The 22,632-nt window shown below is 39.4% G+C and overlaps 1 protein-coding gene across 1 annotated transcript; it reads left to right on the forward strand.

Moving 5' to 3' along the window:
- Positions 1-987: 987 nt before the first annotated feature.
- Positions 988-21,603, forward strand: LOC142596465 (prolactin receptor-like). Its single transcript, XM_075725584.1, is given in 15 exon segments — positions 988-1,057; positions 2,035-2,167; positions 5,129-5,298; positions 6,114-6,280; positions 7,871-8,012; positions 10,106-10,238; positions 11,811-11,980; positions 13,227-13,396; positions 14,396-14,540; positions 17,795-17,894; positions 19,882-19,951; positions 20,579-20,760; positions 20,762-21,114; positions 21,117-21,229; positions 21,232-21,603. Coding segments are annotated over 15 exon segments (2,490 nt in total).
- Positions 21,604-22,632: the final 1,029 nt, after the last annotated feature.

The raw sequence follows: 22,632 nt of genomic DNA on the forward strand, positions 1-22,632 counted from the left end.
GGATGGGGAGAGAATCGGAAGGGCAAAAGTAAGAAAACTCGTGGGTTGAGATAAGAACAGTTTAATAATTGAAATAAAATGGTAATAATAATAATAATAATTGTAATGAAAAGGAGAACAACGAGAGAGAGAGAAAAACAAAACCCAGGAAAAAAACCAAGTGATGCAACCGCTCACCACCCACCGACCGACACCCAGACAGTTCCCGAGCAGCGATCGCTGCCCCCCAGCCAACTCCCCCCAGTTTATATACTGAGCATGACATCATATGGTATGGAATAGCCCTTTGGTCAGTTTGGGTCAGCTGTTCTGGCTATGCTCCCTCCCAGTTTCTTGTGCACCTGGCAGTCCTTGACTAACATAAGCAGTACTTAGCAACAACTAAAACATCAGTGTGTTATCAACATTCTTCTCCTACTAAATCCAAAACACAGCACTATGCCAGCTACTAGGAAGAAAGTTCACTCTATCCCAGCCAAAACCAGGACAACATATAAATAAATTTTGGATATTTTCTATTTGCCTTCTGTTTTCAGGACCTTCAGAGATCAAATATGTTGAGCTCTTCTTTGTATCAACAGGGATAAAAGTGTGGGTTTTGTTACTAAAAGGCTGATTTCTCAGGTAATTTAATGAGTTTAAAAGTTAGACCTTTAAGAAAAGCTCCCAGTATCCCAAGATGGCAAATAAATATGTAAGATTTGTTAATGCTATGGAATTGTAATCCTAACACTGCTAACCGTTCAAAGACCTTCAGAAAGACCTACTTACTACTTTCTGATTCAGGTTTTCTACTTCTGAAGTGGAAATGTAGCTATTGCTGCACCTTTTTGAGAAATAAGAATCAAATAGCTGCAATTCAAAAAGGACTTTGATCAAGCCAAGTGATATGTATTACATGTTAAGCATTTTTATTGACTGTTGCATGATGGCGTATTTTTCAGTGAGCCCTTGATCTGATATACCCTCTGAGGAGAAGCAGACATCATGAAGCAGAAATTGATATCATCAGTTCAAATTATTTTGTTACTTGCTCTGACTGCAGTGGGTCTGACTAGTAAGTACAACACTTCCTGAAACACTTGTTTTTCTTTAGAAAACACTTTCTTTAGAAAAGTCTGAGGCTTTACCTGATCTATCCTGACCATCACTGGAGCCTGTACATATTTAAATTACTTTCTTTTAAAGTTTTGTATGGAGATTTTGAAAATGGCTTGAGTCCTCTTTTCTTTTTATAGTATTAATTTAATGGTTATGTGGTGGTGATGATGAAAGGCACTCACTCCATCCCTGCACTCACTCCATCCTTGTCACTTTCTTGGGAATTAGCATCATATGAATAGTAACACTATTAGAGATATGGTATGGAACTTTAATGAAATAAAGCTCAGCTTAGGTTGAAAAGCCACATGCTTTTCATGTCAAAATGTATGTAAATTTATGGTCTATGTTCTTGTTAGAAGTTAATGACAAGTAGTCTTAATAGGAAATATTCTTAAATGGGATTATTAGGTAATATTCAAATAATTAATGATACGTTCAGGTTGCCAATACACAAAATACTCCATTCAGCCCATTGATTCCTTCTTTTTATAAATTGTCTTACCTATAATTTACCCCAAATATGTGCAAATAGTGGAATTTTGGTTCTGTTGCAAAGCTGAAGGTGAAATTTAATTTTAAGATGATCTGAAGATAAAAAATTTGGATATTTTAGGAAAAAAACAAAAAGTCATACATTTACTTCCAAGTTTTTTAATTTAATTTGGAGATAGCTGTACATTTTTTAAGTTGAGGTAAAAATGAAAGTAAAAAAATATTAGTAGCTATTTTAGAAGTTTGAGGTAAAATATATTTACTTTTCTGAAAGTTTTGACCCTTTTTCCAGGCAGATTTATTTGCCAAATTCAGTCCATAGTTTCAAATAATTTTATTTTCCTCAAAAAAACATTCCTTGGTGAATTTATCATTCAACAACAACAAAAAACATTGTACAACTCTAATATAACTAGCTGGATTTCTGCACTTCTCTAGGTCAATCATACCCTGGAAAACCTAAGATAATAAGATGTCGTTCTCTAGAAAAGGAAACCTTTTCTTGTTGGTGGAAGCCTGGTTCAGATGGAGGACTTCCTACCAATTACACCCTGTTCTACAGCAAGGACAGGTAACAAGCTGTGCATAAGTATTCTGTAAGTGATCAGGTGATGATTATGACAGAATGAGAGAATGATAACAATCATTTATAAAGCCTTTTTTATGAATCCATGTTAAACCTCAGATAGCCACCAAGGGCTACATGAGATGAATGGCTTTCCCTTGTTGGAAGAAAACATTAATACTACCAGTCCCAAACCTTCAGCCTGTTCCTACTGAAACTCATCTGAGCTAAAATCCCCCTGATCTAAATGCATACTGGGAAAGATGTAGTTTGTCCATCTTACCAGGAGGCACACAGCTTTTATCTGAATGGCGTGCTTCTCTGAGGAGAGGAGCATCAGGGTACCATGAGGGCCAGGGACTCCCCAGGGGCTGTGGGGGCTCCCCCAGGGTGGCAGGGCAGGGCCTCCACCCAGGGCCCGTCCCACTGCCCCAGCCAGGGAGCAGGGCAGGCTGGGAGCACCCCAGCCCCAGGCATTGGGCACCTCCTTGGGGATGGGGACAGGCCAAGGCCGAGGCCCATGGCCAAGCAGGGCAGGGCTGCAGGGAGCTGGAGACCAGCCTTGCTGTGGCGGGCTGAAATGGGGACGTGGGCCACAGGCAGGGTGGGGGGAGGCCCTGGGGAGTCTGGGCAGGGGCAGTGAGGGCTGGTGGTGCCCTCAGGGCCTTGCTGAGGAGCTTTTCCATTACGGTGTACAGCAAACCCCCATGTGGAGAAAAATCTATAGACAGTCTTTTCTTCCTTCCCTTTTTGGATTTGTAGTCAACCTCATGGTTCACAAAATGGAGTAAAATCAGGTGTGGGTATTGCATCTCAAAAGTTACTGTTTTGGTAAAGTCTGTGACTCCTTCATCCTGTTTAAGAATAAAATGTGTATATGTTTAGCAACTTTGCTTAACCTGTGCTGCTTCGTATAACTGCCCTTTCTTCCTGAAAAAAAGAGGCCTCAGAACAGAACCAAGTAAGCAGGGAGGCTCAGAGATTAAATTTCTTTGAATAAATCCAGTGAGGTTCACAAGAGATAAGGTAAAGCCTCAGACTTCCCTGCTTAAATTAAATAAACTCTAAATTATTTGTTATTAATTGATCAGGAAAGATGCAGCTTTTAATGAAGTTACCACACTCAGAAATTATCTGAGAGAGATGATGCTTCCCTTATCTGTAGTGAGCAGATCTGTAGAGCATCTATTTTATGAAAATCCAGATGTTTCAATCTCAGCATAAAACTTTTTATGAGCATTTTAAGTCATACCTATCACAGCCCAGAACAGTCCTGCTTAGGGGTGTGTCCTGGTTTCAGCTGGGATAGAGTTAATTTTCTTCCTAGTAGCAGGCATAGTGCTGTGTTTTGGATTTAGTAGGAGAAGAACTAACTGGAATGAAATTTGGAGTTTGCCCAAAGGCACATTATGATTGTTGAATTGGGATACAGTAAAATTATACCAACATTTGTGTCCAAAAGGGCAGATATGTGTGTTATCAGGACCGTGTCCATGTTTTTCTCCAGCATAGTCCACAATAATGCGTGAAACTGTCTTGCACTCAGTGTGGTTTTCAATTCATCATCCTACTGAAATGATGTCTCCTATTGTTCCCTTTAAAGATGGAATCTGTTGATCCTCATCTTCATTTATTACAATCCACTCTTGTCTATGAAAGGTAATGTTATTATGTAGTACTACTACAGATAAATTTAGAGATTTAGCGGGGTAAGTGTCAGGTGCAAGTTCATTAGAACCTGTATAAGTATTAACCTACGGCCACCCCGTCATACACAAATTCCATATTTTGCGCATGTCAATCTTAAATTTAATCATCAGTCCCACTCTATGGTGGACCCATCCGCAAATCACAAAAACAGGTTGCACAAAGGTGAAGTTATACCAGCAATCTAGGTTGCCATAATTGCAAAATTTCATCTTTCCTAGTCCAAGTGGAGTCAGCATTATAAACAGTCATTTCTGTCGGTTTCCAATGGGTAGATTCATTGATTACTTGGCATCCTATTTAATTTCTTCACCTGGAGTGCCTCAGAGTAGGGAAACAAAATTTTTCCTGTCCCACCTCCATTTCTTAAGTATATCTCATTTCCGTGCACAACCAAACTAGAAAGATTTAAACCTGCCCTTTCCCTCGATGTTCCTATACTTCCAGTATATCTTAATAATGCGTGATCCCATGGGTTTTGTGTTTGAGCGGTGGTGATTATACTGTCCTGGTTTCGGCTGGAATAGAGTTAATTTTCTTCCTAGTAGCAGGCATAGTGCTGTGTTTTGGATTTAGTAGGAGAAGAATGTTGATAACACACTGATGTTTTTAGTTGTTGCTAAGTACTGCTTATGCTAGTCAAGGACTTTTCAGCTTCCAATGCTCTGCCAGGTGCACAAGAAACTGGGAGGGGGCACAGCCAGAATAGTTGATCTAAACTGACCAAAGGGCTATTCCATACCATATGACGTCATGCTCAGTATATAAACTGGGGGGGGGTTGGCCGGGGAGCAGTGATCGCTGCTCGGGAACTGTCTGGGTATCGGTCGGCGGGTGGTGAGCAATAGGGCCCATCAGGTTACTTTCCAGTGAAAATATGTAAAGAAGACATTTAGCAACTTTTCTTCTTTAGTCAAAGTGAATGTGTTTATTTGCCTTTTAACTTGCTTTTAAACATTTTTTTAAAATTCCCTTGTGCTGTCTCTGGAAATTTCTCTTTCCATTCTTTTGTCAACATATTCCTATGTATAAAAAAAGGGGATTAAAGCATTCATCCTGAACAACTGCAGTAAAAATAGCAATGAAGCATTTATGGTAATAGCATTTGACAGTCACTGAAATGTTTCCCAGAGGTGGGTTTATATATAGGTTTAAAGTTAAACATTTTAAATTTATTTGCTGAACTTAGGCCATTACTAGAAAATTATCTGCTTTGCTTCATTTCCTAAACTTTTAACTTTTAAAATTATTTTATTTCAGTGAAGAAAAAATCTATGAATGTCCAGACTACCAAACATCTGGTCCCAGTTCCTGCTACTTTGATAAAAAACACACTAATCCCTGGACAACATATAATATCACTGTAATGGCAATGAATGAGATTGGAAGTAACAGCTCAGATCCTCAGTATGTGGATGTGACCTCCATAGGTAAAAAGGGAAGAATGAAATGGAAAAAAAGCTAGGAGACATATGTGATTTTTACACCCAGAACAAGTAGTGGTGAAAGATTTTTTTCCTCATGATGTGAAACTTGCTGTGGAGGAATGTTTATCTAGAGATGATATCTAAGATATGCATCTGTAATTTATGTGAAAACTGCATTTTACTTATAAATTAACTACATATTTTATTACCATTTTAATTTTGGCTGAAAAATTGGCTCCAGTTTCTAGTTATCTCCAGTATTTCAATTATACTCAATGACAGCTTATAGGTTCCTAGCACTGCAGATTATAAAACTTTCAAATTAGGTCAAGCTACCTGAAATGTACCTGACTAAATTTGCAAAAGTAAACATATTTCTGGCTACTGGCATTGCAGTCTTGGGGGGGTAAAAATAACTGCCTAAGCACTCTGTGGGGTTTTTTTGTAGTATTTCATATTCCTAACTCCATTCTGCTTTCTGCATACACATACTCTACATATTGTAATGATGAACGTACTTAGTCTTTTTAGCTATCGAATATCTGGCATTTTCATTTTGCAAGAGTGGCCTAATGAAATTATGATTTGTATTTCCTTAGCCTGACAAATTCAGAGTAAAGTCTAAGATTTGATGATAATGTGGTAAATCAGTAGCCAGTTAAACATTATTAGGGAGAAAGGAAAAAAGGCTATTGTACTATTCCCTTACAGAAGTGCTGAATGATCTGAAATTAATGTGATTAAATACAAAACCATAACGGAGGTACCTTTTCTGAGAGAAAATTAAATCATTAATGGCAAATTTTTCATTTATACAGTTCAGCCAGATTCTCCTGTGAACCTCTTTCTAGAAACAAAAACATCTGCTAGTATAATGTATCTTTGGGCAAAATGGTCTCCACCTCCATTAGCTGATGTCAGCTCTAATTCCCATGTATATCACTATGAGCTACAACTAAAATATGAGAAAAAGGAAGAGTGGGAGGTAATGGAAAAATATATTTATTGTATAAATGCTCTTTTCAGTGAGTTCTCTTGTCTGAATTTAACTGATATTATAAACTTTTTAGCTTCTATAAGGATAGCAAAATTAATGTAACCAAATCTGATTAAAGAAAGAGAAATACTGTATTGGTTTGTAGAGACAGTGAAATTTGAGGTATTTGTATAATTGTCCTCATGTCATATACTAAAAAAAAAAAAAAAAAAAGTTATAATTTTCATCAATGTTTCTGTTCCCAAGCATCACAGTAAGAGACTGTTCAGTTCACATAGCTTAAACCAAATCAGGATCAAAGCAGTTTATCAATTCATTAAGATGCAATTGATAAGCAATCAGTTAACTATGCAGTCAAGGTCAGTATCAACAATATAACAGATAAATCACAATACTAGGCACTTTAAAATGTTAATAGACACCTACAAATTTATAAACACATTCCTATAACTAGTCCCAGAAACATGCTATATACATAAACTCCCCTCTCCCAGGAAGGGTAAGTTACAAACACACCCCACTCTCCAAGGAGTACAAAATCCCCTGTTTATAGCCCCTTCTGCAGGGGACATGGATGCTTTAACTTAATGTGAACCCATGCCCCTTCCTACAGTCTACTAAGCCACAGACCAATGCAAAAGCACCCACAGTCACATGCATACACCCAGGTGTAAGTCCCTGCCTGCTGCAGCCCACACTGTCTGGAGCGCAGCTACTCACAGCATCAGAGAGGGAGGCTGCTCTGTCTGGCCCAGGCAGAGGTCATGATGCTAGCAGAGCAGCTTCTGATAGCATCAAACTAAACTTCAGCTACTGCTGTTTCCAGTGTGTGTGTGTATATACACCTACTATTACAAATTTTCACGCTTTAATACTGCTTTTCAAGCTGACCTTTTTTGTTTCAGAAGTCTCTCAGTCATTCCCTAATTACTATTTAATTAGACTGGAATCATCGTCCTCTTCAACATGATCAGTTGGGGGCAACCCGTCTCTCAGAAAGTTTGGGGTGTCCTACTCACGCACACTATTTACATTGACATTCCCAGCTGTTGCCATATTGCTACGAGTGAGCCACAGTACTCCCACAGCTGAGATACCAGGATAAAATGTCATTCTTAAAGTCATAGTCAGATGGCCTCAAGGCTACCTAAATTATTGTTGCCTTGTCAATGGAGAAAGCTATGTGTCTTGAAAGACTTCTGAAGAGACATTCAAAGGGCCTGAGTAAGGCACTTAATAATGATCACTAAAACTAGCCACTAAGAAGCGTTACACAGAGGGTTTATCTGTGAGTTGGACTACCTATAGTGTTCCTTGCATTGCGGATCTGATGGAGTACTAACTTATAAGAAGTCTACAATTAACTATATATTCTCAAGTACCAGAATCTCAGTGTCAATGAAGTGAGTTTTTGTGTTGTCAGTCACTACCTTTGCTTCTTTGTAATTAACATCTTATAAAATACCTGACTGAAACCCTTGCCTTTCAAAAGTCAGTGACACAAGCATACTCCTTTATAGTTTACTTTTTAAAATGGCCCAATTCTTTATTATTTTTCCATTCCATTTTCTTTTCCAGACAATATCTGTTGGAGTGCAGACACAATACAAAGTGATTAGGTTACATGCTGGGGTAAAGTATGTGGTTCAGGTCCGTTGCATGTTAGACCTTGGAGAATGGAGTGAATGGAGCTCCGAAAGATGCATTCAGATCCCCATTGGTGAGTGGATGATTGCTGTTCTGTTAATTGTGTTTAAATTATAGCCAGTTCAGTGTTGTGAAAGGTGCCTAAATGGCAGCCCTGAAAACCCAGTTCCTCACACAGATATTTCATAGTGCTGGAGGAACAGCTTAGTTCATCTTACCTTATTTTGTGTGTAATTGTGTATTTAGTCTTTTTGATCCACCTTGGCCTTGGCCTCTGCTGAAACTGGCTATGACAAACAGGCTGGGATTTACTAGAAAGTCACTTCTGATACAGGTGTGCCTACATAATTTTTTGCTTCTGTCCCTCTTTTTAAAAATCACGTTGATTTCGTCTGTAACTAAAGATACCAGGTAGTGGTACTTGTGTAAGAGTCATTCATTTGTTCATTAGTAACTGGACTGAAAGCATTGCCATATCTAACAGAGCATAACACTGCAGCTACTATCACATGGAAATAAACTGTGTTCTGTTGGGTTTGAGTGGACACATTAAATATGCATGACTTCATATCTTGTTGTCAGACACTTTAGACAGGTTGTCTCAATTCTTCTTCTGTCACTATTTGTATTATTCATTATGTGACATGGTGTCACTATTTGTATTATTCATTATGTGACATGGAAATTGCTGAAGTACTGTTAATAGAAAAATATTTTTAAATGTCCCATTTTCAGATCTGCCTTAGGCAATTAGAAATTTGGAAAATCAATGTTGCTACTCTAAATAGTAGAAAATATATATATTATTAATGTGGTAAGACCATATTTTGCCACAAATACATAACTGCAAAAGTTTCAATCAAATCGTGTTTTGACTAGCATCATCCTATTCAAAATTTAAGCATTTTCCTCTGCCCTATTCTAAGTGCTTTGCCTGAGTCTATAACAACATCATCAAGAATCCAAATAATTATAAATTGCTTGGCAAAAATCAGGGAAGTAGCCTGAGTACTGAGCATAATGTCACTGTAGAAGGAAATATGAGAGCTGCTTCTTTGTATCTTAGGAGTCAGCTCAGCATAGATACTTCAGAAAAGAATTGCTGGCAATGGCATAAACAAATGGGCAAACACTTACGTTCTTAATTTTTTTCCTGTGAAAGCCAAAACAAATGACAGCATATTTTTTAAATACTCAGAAGCATCTTTGTCATGGTTTAACCCCAGTCGGCAACACAGCTGCTTGCTCACTCCCCCACGGTGGGATGCAGGAGAGAATCAGAAGAGTAAAAGTGAGAAAACTCATGGGTTGAGATAAAGACAGTTTAATAAGTAAAGCAAAAGCTGTGTGCGCAAGCAAAGCAAAACAAGGAATTCATTCACTACTTCCCATTGGCAGGCAGGTGTTCAGCCATCTCCAGGAAAGCAGGGCTCCATCACACATAATGGGTACTTGGGAAGGCAAACACCATAACTCCCAACGTCCCCCCTTCCTTCTTCCCCCAGCTTTATATGCTGAGCATGATGTCATATGGTATGGAATATCCCTTTGGTCAGTTGGGGTCAGCTGTCCCAACTGCGTCCCCTCCCAACTTCTTGTGCACCCTCAGCCTACTTGCTGGTGGGGTGGGGTGAGAAGCAGAAAAGGCCTTGACTCTGTGTAAGCACTGCTCAGCAGTAACGAAAACATCCCTGTATTATCAGCACTGTTTCCAGCACAAATCCAAAACATAGCCCCATACTAGCTACTATGAAGAAAATTAACTCTATTCCAGCCAAAACCAGCACAATCTTAAAACACATTTTTGAAGAAACTGGTTTATGTAGAAATTAGATTGAATAGCAGAGTGTATTTTAAATCATTTTACAGAACCTGCTATGACAGTATTTGAGCACCCCTTATCACATTTGGGGGCAGAGAAGAGCCACAGACAGGGGAACTAAAACATAATTCCTCAGCATAGGTGCAGTGGAAAAGGATTTTGAATCCAGGTCAAAGTAACAGGCTGCTGCCCTAATCACTGAACCATCCTTCCTTTCCTATGCTAATATGAAGCAAAACTTTCTTTCCTTGTAGAAAAAAAGTATTTTCCTGTGCTCTGCTTGACATTGTTTTATAAATTCAGGGTTGACCTAATGCATTAGTTCATTTCTTTATCTCTTGCAGGAGAGTCACCTCCTGAAAAGCCTACAATAATAAAATGCCGTTCTCCAGAAAAGGAAACATTTACTTGTTGGTGGAAACCTGGTTCAGATGGAGGGCATCCTACTAACTACACTTTGCTTTACAGCAAAGAAGGGTAATAAGCTGTGTATAATTATTCAGTGTTTTATCAGAAGGACCTGGAAAATCAAGCCTGATTGGTTTTGCATTTAGGAGATGTCATTTTCCATAGCACATGCTTTTGTGCAAGTGACATATTCTGGAATAGCACTAGCAGCAACATATTTAAGGTTGAAAGAGGATCTCTTTATAATGTCAGGTTTTTCAAATTTCTGTGAATTCTTGTAGCATGGGTAGACTGCCTTGAAAGTTGCCATGGCACAGCAACTGCATAATAGTGCTTGCAAAACAAATGCACAGCTCCTTGGCCACACAGCCCCAGAAATAAAGCTTTCCAAGATGACCAGATATTAAAATTTTCATCTTCTGATAATGCTTATTTTGCACAGGTGTTTATAGGCCATGAATGCCTCATGGCTTCTGCAGTAATCTCAGTCCTGGAAGGTAGATCATAGAATCATAGAATCATTTAGGTTGGAAAAGACCTTTAAGATCATCCAGTCCAACCATTAACCTAACATTACCAAGTCCACCACTAAACCAATTAAGGGTAGAGTCATAATTTCATGTTTCCTGGCTTGGTGGCTGGATTATTTTTAATGAAAGTAAAAACTAGGAATCATTAAGATTGGAAAAGACCTCTAAGATCATCAGTCCAACCATCAACCCAACACCACCATGCCCACTAAACCATGTCCCAAAGTGCCACGTCTACCCGTTTTTTGACCACCTCCAGGGATGGTGACTCCACCACCTCTCTGGGCAGCCTGTTCCAATGCTTGACCACCCTTTCCGTGAAGAAATTTTTCCTAATATCCAGTCCAAACCTCCCAAGTGGAGGTTTAGTGCCAAACATTCATTTTAGAGGAGTAGTCAATACTTTGTTTGGGTCCTGTGAACTATTTTTGGTTCACCCAGCACTTCTCAGCCTTGCACTGACCTAACTGAATGCTGAACTCTGTACTTGTCAGCTGAGAGCCAGGTCTTAGTGGAAAAAGACAGATACTGGTCCAGCCAGCCAGGGCAGAGTGTGAGTCCCACATCCACACCTTTCTCTTGTTATTCTGCATCTCAGAGGAACCTGGAAACAAGTACTACGTACTCACCATCAACTTTCTCTCCTATCCATGCTCACTTTGGGAAGCATGGGAATGGATTTGGAGGACAGGTACAAATTAGGGTTTTTTTGAGGAACAGGTGATGTAAGACCAAAATAGATTCTGAAAGCATATTAATATAATACGCAGAATTAATGTGAAATGAACATTCAAAATACTCAGTTTTTAATAGATGGGTTAGAAGACTTGAGCAATCACTTCCACTGGCTCTCTGGAACCTGTAAGGGCTATGCAGTGGACAATGGCATTCAGAAAAGTAAGAGCTGCACTCTGCTAGCCCACTGCTGCATCTAGAGCAGCCTGAACTCTTCAGGCTTTGTAGTCTTTATTTTGGGGGGAAAATGCTTACTACAGTCTCTGGAATTGTCCAATGACTCTTTAGCCTGAAAGCAGTTTTCTGATTTTCTTCACATTGCCAGGCATGAAAAATGATCCAGCCTAACCTAATCACTGTGATTCTTTCATTTCAGAGAAGAACAAGTTTATGAATGTCCAGATTACAGAACTGCGGGCCCCAACTCATGCTACTTCGATAAAAAACACACCTCTTTCTGGACCATATACAATATTACTGTGAGGGCAACTAATGAAATGGGAAGTAACATCTCTGATCCTCATTATGTGGATGTGACTTACATAGGTAAGAAATAAAAAGTATTTTCTGTGGAACCAAATAATTCAAAATTATGGGTTTTGACACAAGAAGTTTAATTCCAGCTCTTCTCATATATAGTATTATATCCAAGTTAAAAACATGTAAGAACAAATAAGATCTTATCAATATTCATCCCTTCAGCATTTTATTTTCAAAGGAAGCCTAAAAATGCTAAAAGCTTTAAAACTGCATTCAGATAACCATTTATTGGGTTTCCATATTTCTTTCAGTCAAGCCCTAAGAAACACCATCCAGCTAAAATCCTTTTCCACTCTATCAGCAACTGAAATCAAATTGATCTTTTAACTAATACTTAAATTTGGTTACCTAAAAGTAGTTTCCAGACCCAAGAGAAGCTGAATCAGTGCTTTTTATAACAGTGTACTGATAATCTCTTTTCTCAGACTTTTTCCACAGAGTGACTGTGGACAAGTGTTTAGGTTTTTCTAAGGGAATGGCACATTATCACCAATAACCATTTTGTTATCAAGGATGTGGCTGCCAGGAGCCTGGCAACTGGAAAAAGGCTCCCAGAGAAAAGGCTTTACATTTTGCCTCCATGCCCTGACTACTTACTTGATGAAGCTTTGCATCAGACAGTGGTAGAATACATGCATGATATGCAGAAGCTCTACTTCTGACGTGAGGTAGCTGCACGCCTGACTGTGGTGGAAGCCTGCATTTCATTTTGGTTTATTTTTTAAGTATAGACAGGGCTTTAATATTAATGTTGGTTTTTTTTTAATTTTTAAATATCCCTACACATGCATGCAGGGATTATGCTGTTGTGTTTTCTGAGTGTAAAAGATGGGGGGGGAGTTTTATCAGCTAAATCTGTGTTTTCAGCATTCCTAAATGTATATGCCAACTTTGATAAAATGATGGTAAAACACAACTTTCATAACACAGCATTAAAGATGTTAACTTTGAAACATAGCTGTAGAGAAGAGCAACAATAAACAGTAATGTAAGAAAAAATTATTTCTGGTGACAAATGATTAAGGCAAATCTCAATATGAACTCAACATATTTAGTGTTCTTCATTTTCTTCAAATTCATAAATCCAGGCTTACTTCATCAGGAAATTCTTGATCTCTGTATTCCAGCACCAGTTCTAAGTTACTAGACACAATGGAGGTGGCAACTCATCACTCACACCTTTTTATATTTCCTCCTAAGATGCAAGGAAAAATCATTTAGACTCTTATTGTCAGTTCCCTTATTTTAACAGTGCAGCCAGATCCTCCTGTGAATGTAGCCCTAGAATTAAAAAAACCAATAAATAGAAAACCATATCTGGTCTTGACATGGTCTCCACCCCCGCTGGCTGATGTCAGATCTGGATGGCTTACCCTTGAATATGAGTTGAGACTAAAGCCTGAAGAAGGAGAGGAATGGGAGGTAAGGATGTTACAAGTTTTTGCTAGATGATGTTTTATGATCAGTTAGATTTTGTCAGCTAGGTCCCATGCCTGAATGTAATGAAGCAGGCATGCTGCATAGTTCATCCTTTTTCAAGAGCAGTGCTTGTGTGATCTATGGTTTCCTACTGAAAAGACTGGTATCTCAGATGCTGTTGTGTGTTAGCAGGTGATAAAGTACTTATTTTTAATTGTGGCCATTATATATTAATTATATTGGCATTACAGTTTAAATTGTTAGTTCTCATTTAGTCAGGTTTCTTTTGTGATAATTTGTTCTTAACCACAAGCACTTCTTAGGTAACAGAAAGCTCAGTGACATTATATAAAATCATTTAAATTTGTACAAATAGCCATTAGGTGATAGTTGTCATGGCCACATAATAATAATAATTTTCTGTACCCCAGATCTGCAACTCAAACAACTGGGTGACAAATTAAAGACTCCAGCTATTGGTATTTGGCTGCATCCCCTTCTTGTCTGCTGCAATACTTCCCAGCCATCTCTGTATCTCCTCCTTCCTTCCCCCTGCCACTGCTTTTCTCAGCCCCCTGGCCATTGCAAGATCCACTTTTTACTACCCTGTGCAGTTCCACCAACTCCACATTCCTTCTTTTCTCTCTGCATTTTCTTTCTCCATCTCTGTTTCTTGCCTCCTTCTCCTCCTCTCACCATTGCAGTTCCCACCATTACCACAGTTCCTCCCTATTTGCCATATGCTCATGATGTGGTTTTTTTAGTTTAATTTGCACAGTATACCAGGGCCAGATCTCATTCCCATTGCATTATGTTAGAAAGCTGAACTATAGAAATAAAATAAATGTACTGTTATTCCATGTCTGCATAACAATTATTAGGAATCTATCCAGATTCGTTCTATATTCCCAACTTGGTTATCAAGACTTAAACCTAGCTGTGATTTTCATAGAAAAATGTCTTAATTTTATATGCATTTTATGATTTTTATTTAATTTCCAGGCTATTTTTGTTGGACAGCAAACACAATATAAAATGTTTGGTTTAAATCCAGGAAAGAAGTATGTCGTACAGATTCACTGCAAACCAGACCACCATGGATCATGGAGTGAATGGAGCTCAGAAAAGTATATTCAGATCCCTAATGGTGAGTGGCCAGGCATCCCTTTGAAAGGGCTAAACCTCTGACAATACCTGACTCATAGTTTTAGTTATCTGCTGAGACACATATTTCGAAGAATGTGACTCCTTGTCTAGCATGACTGAAAACAGACCCTGAGCAAGCTCGTTAGGCTTCCTGTGTAAAACACTGATAACATAGACTCAGGACCCCCATGCCCAGATAAGCACTCAAGGAACTGGTTTCATAGCATTCCAAGGCCAAAGGACTGATGAGCTAATTCAATGACCATAAATGGACAAAGGAAGCCCAAAAGTTCAACTAGCAGACAAGTGAAGAAGACTATTGGAGACCACCAGAGGACCCCCGAAGACCTCCAAAGAGGGCGACTATGCATGCGGATTGGACATTTTGCTGTGGTTTAGCCCCAGCCAGCAACTAAGCACCACGCAGCCGCTCACTCACTCCCCCTACCCCGATGGGATGGGGGAGAGAATCGGAGGAGTAAGAGTGAGAAACACTCCTGGGTTGAGATAAGAACAGTTTAATAACTGAAATAAAGTAAAATAGTAATGATAATAATAACAATATAATAATAATAGTAATAATAATACAAAGCAAGTGATGCACAATGCAATTGCTCACCACCCACCGACCGATACCCAGACAGCTCCCGAGCAGCGATTGCTGCTCCCCCCAGCCAACCCCAACCAGTTTCTATACTGAGCATGACGTCATATGGTATGGAATAGCCCTTTGGTCAGTTTGGATCAACTATTCTGGCTGTGCCCCCTCCCAGCTTCTTGTGCACCTGGCAGAGCATGGGAAGCTGAAAAGTCCTTGACTAGCATAAGCAGTACTGAGCAGCAACTAAAAACATCAGTGTGTTATCAACATTCTTCTCCTACTAAATCCAAAACACAGCACTATGCCTGCTACTAGGAAGAAAATTAACTCTATCCCAGCCGAAACCAGGACACATTTGCATATAATAATGATCTCATGTTTATGTAGATGAATTCTTATAAATCCTATGAATATGTATAACTTTATAGTATAAAATCTCTGGAAGTTTGCCAAATCGTTGGAGCACTCATGGTGGAACGGTCCCCAGTGCTACCCAGCGCTGCAATAAAGAATGCCTGCTTAATAGTAACTTTGTTGCTATTGAGTTTTATTTCGGGAACTTTCTGAATACTCAGTTTCCTCTTACGGAGAGGTTCGGACTTTGAAGAATAGTATCCGCAAATTTTTGTATCACCTTCAGTAATTGTTATTACATGGAAGTTCATGTAATACTTTTGTTAGTTGTTTGTGGCACCCATGCAGATTTACATCCCATAGTTTCCCTAGGACAGGTAAGAACATCATTGCTAAGGTAACTGAATTCTCAGCCTCCCTACACCATACTCAGTTAGCTTTCCCCTTCATTACTTTTCAGAGTTAAGAAGGTGAATCAATTTCCTTACTTATTTAAACCATGTCCTTTCTGTTTATTTCCTCATTTGTTCTTATGATGGTAGGTTTTAATAAAAAGAATACTGGTAACTGCATTAAAACTGCTACATAGACAACAAAGAGTGACTGCCTTCAGACAGTAACAGCTCTTCATTACTCTTTATCTGGAACGAATTTGAAATCATAGAATCGTAGAATCGTTTAGGTTGGAAAAGACCTTTAAGATCATCCAGTCCAACCATTAACCTACACTACCAAGTCCACTCTAAACCAATCAAGGGTAGACTAGACTAAACCATGTCCCGAAGTGCCACATCTACCCGTTTTTTGAACACTTCCAGGGATGGGGACTCCACCACCTCTCTGGGCAGCCTGTTCCAATGCTTGACTACCCTTTCCGTGAATAAATTTTTCCTAATATCCAATGTAAACCTCCCCTGGCGCAGCTTAAGCCCATTTTTACACCTCAATGTAAAAAGTGTCATGTTACAACAGAAATCCTTAAAAATATCTAGTCCTAGATCATTTAACCCACCATTTAATTAATTATATGATATGTATTTGATAATGAAATGACTACAGTATTGGCATAAGTGGATTTGAACCCGATTTCTATAACTGGCTGTGACAAAATTTACCTCTTCATACATTTTTATATCATTTTTCCAAGAGAGTTTATTTCCTGCACAGTGCCATTAATAAAAAGTATATTTATTATCAGATATTACAATGATTATTGAGATAAATCTATGCTAGTAAAGGCCTCTAGATTCAATACCAAATTTGGCAGTTGTGAGAGACTGAAAGAGTTAATGTCTCAAACATTGTGGTGAGGCAAGTTAAGGTCTGCAAAGAGACAAGTTAAGGTCTCCATAGTGATAAATTGGGGTCTTCATAGCACCACAGGTGAGAAGCCACTGGCAGGGAGCTGGGTGTGATGGGAGGCCTGTCAGAGGATGTGCAGTTCTGCCTTCTGATGGCTGAAGGTCATGCAGAGTTCATTTGAGGAAGGGGCTCACGACCACCCGAAAAGACCCCTCACAACCCCCCCCCCCCCAGCGGCGCCTGTGCAGAAGATGAAGAACATTCTGGAACAAGCCTCAAGGGGGGTGAGACTAGAGGTGGGGACTATCCTATAAAAGACACAACTTCGAGGAGCCATGTGCGTGCCCCCACCACCGGAGGACTCTGTGCTGCTGCTGCTGCTGCTGCTGCTGCTGCTGCTGCTGCTGCTGCTGCTGCTGCTGCTGCTGCTGCTGCTGCTGCTGCTGCTGCTGCTGCTGCTGCTGCTGCTGCTGCTGCTGCTGCTGCTGCTGCTGCTGCGCCTGCTGCTCCGAACCTGCCTGTCCCGCCCGGTGCTGGTGCTGCTGGCGCAGCCAGAGGCCCTGCACTCCAAGAGCAGCGTGCCCACCACCAGAGGACTGCCACGTTTACCATCGACATCGCAGGATCCAAGGGTGGTGTTCTCTCTCTCTCTTGTTTTCTTTTATTCTTCTTTTCCTTTCCTCTTATAAGTATTTGAATTAGAACCCACGTTGCCTGTCGTTGTGCTTTCCTGGTTTGGGTTGCCTACTGTTATGCTTTCCAAGTTCAGGTTGGTGTTTGCTATCAATAAAGTGTTTAATCGGTCGTTTGGTGTCGTTTCACCTCAATTTAGCCCAAGGGAGTCATAGAACCTCCACGATCCTCTCTGGGTAGCCCAGTTTGGGTCGTGACAGCAGTTTAGACCAATTTTTAAAATAAAAGTAATTTGAGACTTTTTTTGCATGCTGACTATGCATATGCCAAATGTGTGTCCTTAAATAATTCTGTTTGTTTCCTAGACTTTAGACTAAAAGATATGATTGTGTGGATCATCGTGGGTGTCTTGTCATCTCTTATATGTTTAATCATGAGCTGGACAATGGTTTTGAAAGGGTACAGGTAAGTCACCAATTTTGCAATTGTATGGAGTTGAAAATCTCAGCAAACTTTTCAAAATAGGCTTCTAACATTTGATTTAATTTCCTATAGGTTTTGTGTTCTCTTATAAACTATAAGTTACAGGTATTTGACTTTAAATTCACAACTGATAAAGGGGTATTTCTGTTCTTTAGGGAAACCAGGCTAAATTGTCAGTTGGTAAAGACATGTCTCTGTTAGATCTGACCATCCTGGTTAGCCATGTAAGTATTCAGCAAACATCATTTGGAGTATCCCTGCTTCTGTAGAAGACATGCCTTTTAGTTTTAGCCTAATTTCCTAAAGGAAACAAGGTTATATTATGAGGTTGTCTTTCTGCCCACCTGTATGTCAGTTCCCCAAATGTATTAATTCACTGGCTAATTTCAGTCAAATCTGAAAGAGAAAGGTGTCACAAAGATTATCACTTTTGTACAAGTCTTGCAAAAAATACTGGCTGATTAGAGGAAAGATAGAAACTGTTTCTCATTCTTGAAACGTGCTACTTCATGAGATAACTACGCTCTCACCCCTCTGCCCTGCAAAGGAACTGCTTAGCTTTAGGGATTGTATCCCCATCAGACCAAGGCCTGAACGTACATCATAGTAACACTTCACACATATACAGTGCGACTTCTGAGGATCTCCCAGTTCTTTGCTTACAGCTGTTTAAGCCTCACAACACCCCTGTGAGGTAGGTAAAGTAATATCCCCAATTGACAGAACCAAGACTTTTGTGTGTGTGGCACAATCACACATAAATGTTCACTGACCAACAAGAGCAGCCTCTGAGCCTGCAGCCTTGAAGAAAATAGTGTTCATGTTCCTGCAGTGCTACAGGGAGCTAGATGTCTGCACTGGCATTCTCCTTCAGGCCCAGGGTGGAGAAGCTTAAAGCAAAGTGCTAGGCAGATTGCTGCTCTGCCATCTCAGGCAGGTTGTTTTGGAGTGTTTATACAGGTGGCTGGACTGGCTGAACCGCTTGCCACACTTCAGGCAGGCGTAAGGCTTTTCTCCTGTGTGCACATGGATGTGTTTCTTGCAGTCTGTCAAGGTCAAAAACGTCTTGCAGCAGATCTTGCATGCATACTTGCGGGCACCTTCTACAACCAAGATATTGTGCTCAGATAAGGCCTTCTTGCACTTTGAAAGGACATCTGCAGATGCCCTCGTCAGCTGTGGTGGACCAGGTTGTGACGGATGCCCATTTTCAAAAGAAGTGGTCCCATTTATGATCAGCTGGGAGCCGGATGAGTTATCTTGCAGCTGGGAGCTCCTGACAGAGGTCACCACAGGCATTTTGGGGGCTATGCGGTGGTAGCCAGGAAAGCTGCTAGCTCCACCTCTTACTGACCCCATCATTGCCCTTGACAGGGAGTGCAAGCCCAAGCCCGATCGTGGAAAATCCATGCTGAACTGTTCTGCTGCCCGGTACCCAGAAGTCTGTACACAGGGGAGACCCATCACATCCTGCATTGGTCTAACAAAATGAGAGTCTGCAGGCTCACTAAATGGATGTTGTTGGAAAAGTCGTCAGAAGTCATTCATCATAAATCCTGTTTAGTAGTAGTCAGCTGAAAGTCAAGTATGTACATACAGGCCCACTAGTCCTCCTGAACTGTGCCCCACATAGCTGTTTCTTGGCCAGTGATGAAGTTACAGTGATATCAGAGAACTGGAGGTTAAGGGACAAAGGACAGTAAAAGGACATTATCATTGTTACTTTTCCAGTTGAATAGCTTTTGTACTGTTCTCTTTCTTATAAGTACATCTAAGGATAACTTATGAACTATAACTGGATTTATAAATTACCTGGCTTGAGAGGTAGACAGGAAACAGAGGTCCAACAGGGAGGTATCTGATATGGGAGAAGTGTTTAAAATGTCAGTCACATTCCGAGAAAATGGGAGAACAAATAGAGAGATAGGGCCTGTACTTATACCTTCTGTGTTTGTTCTGTTTTTTTCAGAATGATAGCCTTTATCCTACCACCCGTTCTGGGACCGAAGATAAAAGGCATAGATACACATCTGTTAGAGGTGAATACCACTGATAACAACAAAAGAATTCATCATTACTTACTTTTCCAAATTATATACTAGCAAAAACAATTACCATAATAAAGTATAAACCAGCTTCAATTAATTTAATCAATGCTAAAAATAAGCAACACTTTCAGGTTGATCATGTGGAAGGTATGTGTGAGACAGTCTTGCCTTGTACTAGTAGTAGGAGGGCATTTGAGAACAGGGTTCGTAATCAAAGCTGTTCCCTGGGACACCACAAGAGCCAATTCCTGTGTGATCTTCCTAGTACTTCTTACAGAAGTTGCTCTCCACAGTCTCTTGCCATGCTGAGGAGACAGGACATGGCTGGTCTATCATTGTCCTCCATTTCCTTCTTGCTAAACTCATGAGACCCTTACCTGCCAGAAGCTCCCTAGTCCTCCCATTTTAGAAACATGAATTCTGGGATTGTGTCTCCCCACTAGGGAACTCAAGAAATGTTCTGCTGTTCTTCCACTATTTTCTGCAGCAGTAGAAATTCAGTTTAGGTCTAGTGATATAACTGTTAAAGTATTTGCATATTAAATATGTAGATTGTTCCAATCAGATAAACCCTAAGGTTAACAGTGAAAAAATATATCTTATTTATTATACCCTTAGACAGGAAAATCTGAAGAATTATTGAGTGCTCTTGGTTGCCATGGTTTCCCTCCAACATCAGACTGTGAGGAACTACTGATAGAATATCTGGAGGTAGAGGACAGTGAGGATCAGTAATTCATGCCAAGCCATGACAATGGTCATTCCAGTAAAAATGCAAAAATGATGCCCAAGGAAAAAGAGTGACTCAGGACGAGGGAGCTGTGATAGCCCTTCTCTGCTTTCTGAGAAGTGCAGGGAGTCCCGTGCCCTTCCATCAACACTTCAAACACAAGATGTAAGAGATGTTCAAGAAAATAAAGGAGGAAAAAGGAGCTGGGAAACTCGGTGTATAGCCTCAGAATGGAAAACACTCCTTTTTAACAGTGAGAGTACAAAATTGTCCACATGGCCTGCAGCTCAGTTACCTAATAATCAGCCTCCTATGTTTGCCTACCACAGTACTGTAGATGCACATAAGATAACATGGAGTACCACAAATGTGAACATTGCACCAGTTTTGGTGGGAAATGAAGAAAAGCATCAGTCACAATATTCACTGAAACTGTCCATAACAACATGGAAAAGCAAAGAGCGATGGAGAATTTGCATTCCAAAACTGACCAAACCACGGTGCAGGTCAAACAAAACATACCTAATGACAAGTTACCTTTTTTTTGAATCCTAAACTAATGGATTATGTAGAAGAAGTTCACAAAGTCAGACAAGATGAAGAGCCAGCAGTATTACTGAAACATAAAGAAAATGGTGGAAAGACTGAAAAATACACTGTTCCAGGAACCAGCAAAGAATATACCAAGGTCTCAACAGTCGTGGACCATAATATTCTAGTATTAATGCCAGATTCATGCATCCAGCACACATCTGTGTCTCAAGAACCTGCAAAGGAAATGTCTCAGAACTTTCAGCAAGTTCAAGCTGAGAAAAATATGAGCTACTGTCTGACAGCTCCAAGCGAGTGCAAAAGAGAGACCAGTGGATCAGAGTACATGGACCCATCTTCCTTTATGCCCTCCTTTAAATAACTAAAAGTTTGATCACTCTTCATCTGGTAATGCTACAGAATGAGTCAAATACAATCAGTATAATAATGCTAAGATTTGTGGTTTACGATTATGCTGCTGCATCAGAGTTGTAGCTTACACCTTTTTCTAGCTGACAACTCTGTGATTTACATACTGAATTTGTTAGTAGTTATGTACAGTAAAACAAAACCAGATAGCAAATAGTTCCTTAAAAACGCCTAGCCTCCTATGTGTATTATACAGAGAATAAAATAAACTGTGGATTGAGGTAATAATCATGGAAGTAAACCTTGGATTATTAACACATGTTTCTGACACAGGGAAATGAGGAAATGGATGTTATATGCCATGAAAAATACATTGTAAACTAATTATTCAGCTTTGCAGATATATTAGTTGATTAAACCTGACGGAATATTGCAGATTCAACAAATATGAAAATTGTTATGGGTCAGTCAGTATACCACAGTGATCTGAGCAGTTCCTAAATCCGATAAATCATTACACATTAACATTCCGATCTACAATGTATTTTTTTCTGAATGCATTCTGACACTAGATAAAGTTTTCTTTATATTTTTTCTCAATCCTTAAGAAAAAGGAGCTCTTATATATGAAAAATCATATATAAAAGAGAATATATTCAACTAATTACAGTAAAATAACAAATTCTTCTAAATATATTTTTGCTTTCTTTCAGTGTGACAGAAAACTTTGCATCCCATTCATATCCTAGTACAATCAAACCAAGCATGAAGAAAATAGCAGGACACTATTTGATATACTGCCTTACTGTATATAAAATACAATTCTACTTTAGTACAAGCCCATATGTTTAACAATGTATTTTTAAAGGCTATTTTTCTATTACCAAAAAAAAGCAAAATAAAATATATTTTAATTTCCCAATGTTATTTAGCTACTTAGGAACTTTTGTTTCTTTCTGCTGAGACAGAGGTAACAAGTAAAGCTACCATTTATTTACAAAGCATAAAATTAAACTTTATACTAATTAAAAATACGAAGTAA

Source organism: Pelecanus crispus, chromosome W, assembly GCF_030463565.1.
Source record: "Pelecanus crispus isolate bPelCri1 chromosome W, bPelCri1.pri, whole genome shotgun sequence".
Taxonomy (NCBI): domain Eukaryota; kingdom Metazoa; phylum Chordata; class Aves; order Pelecaniformes; family Pelecanidae; genus Pelecanus; species Pelecanus crispus.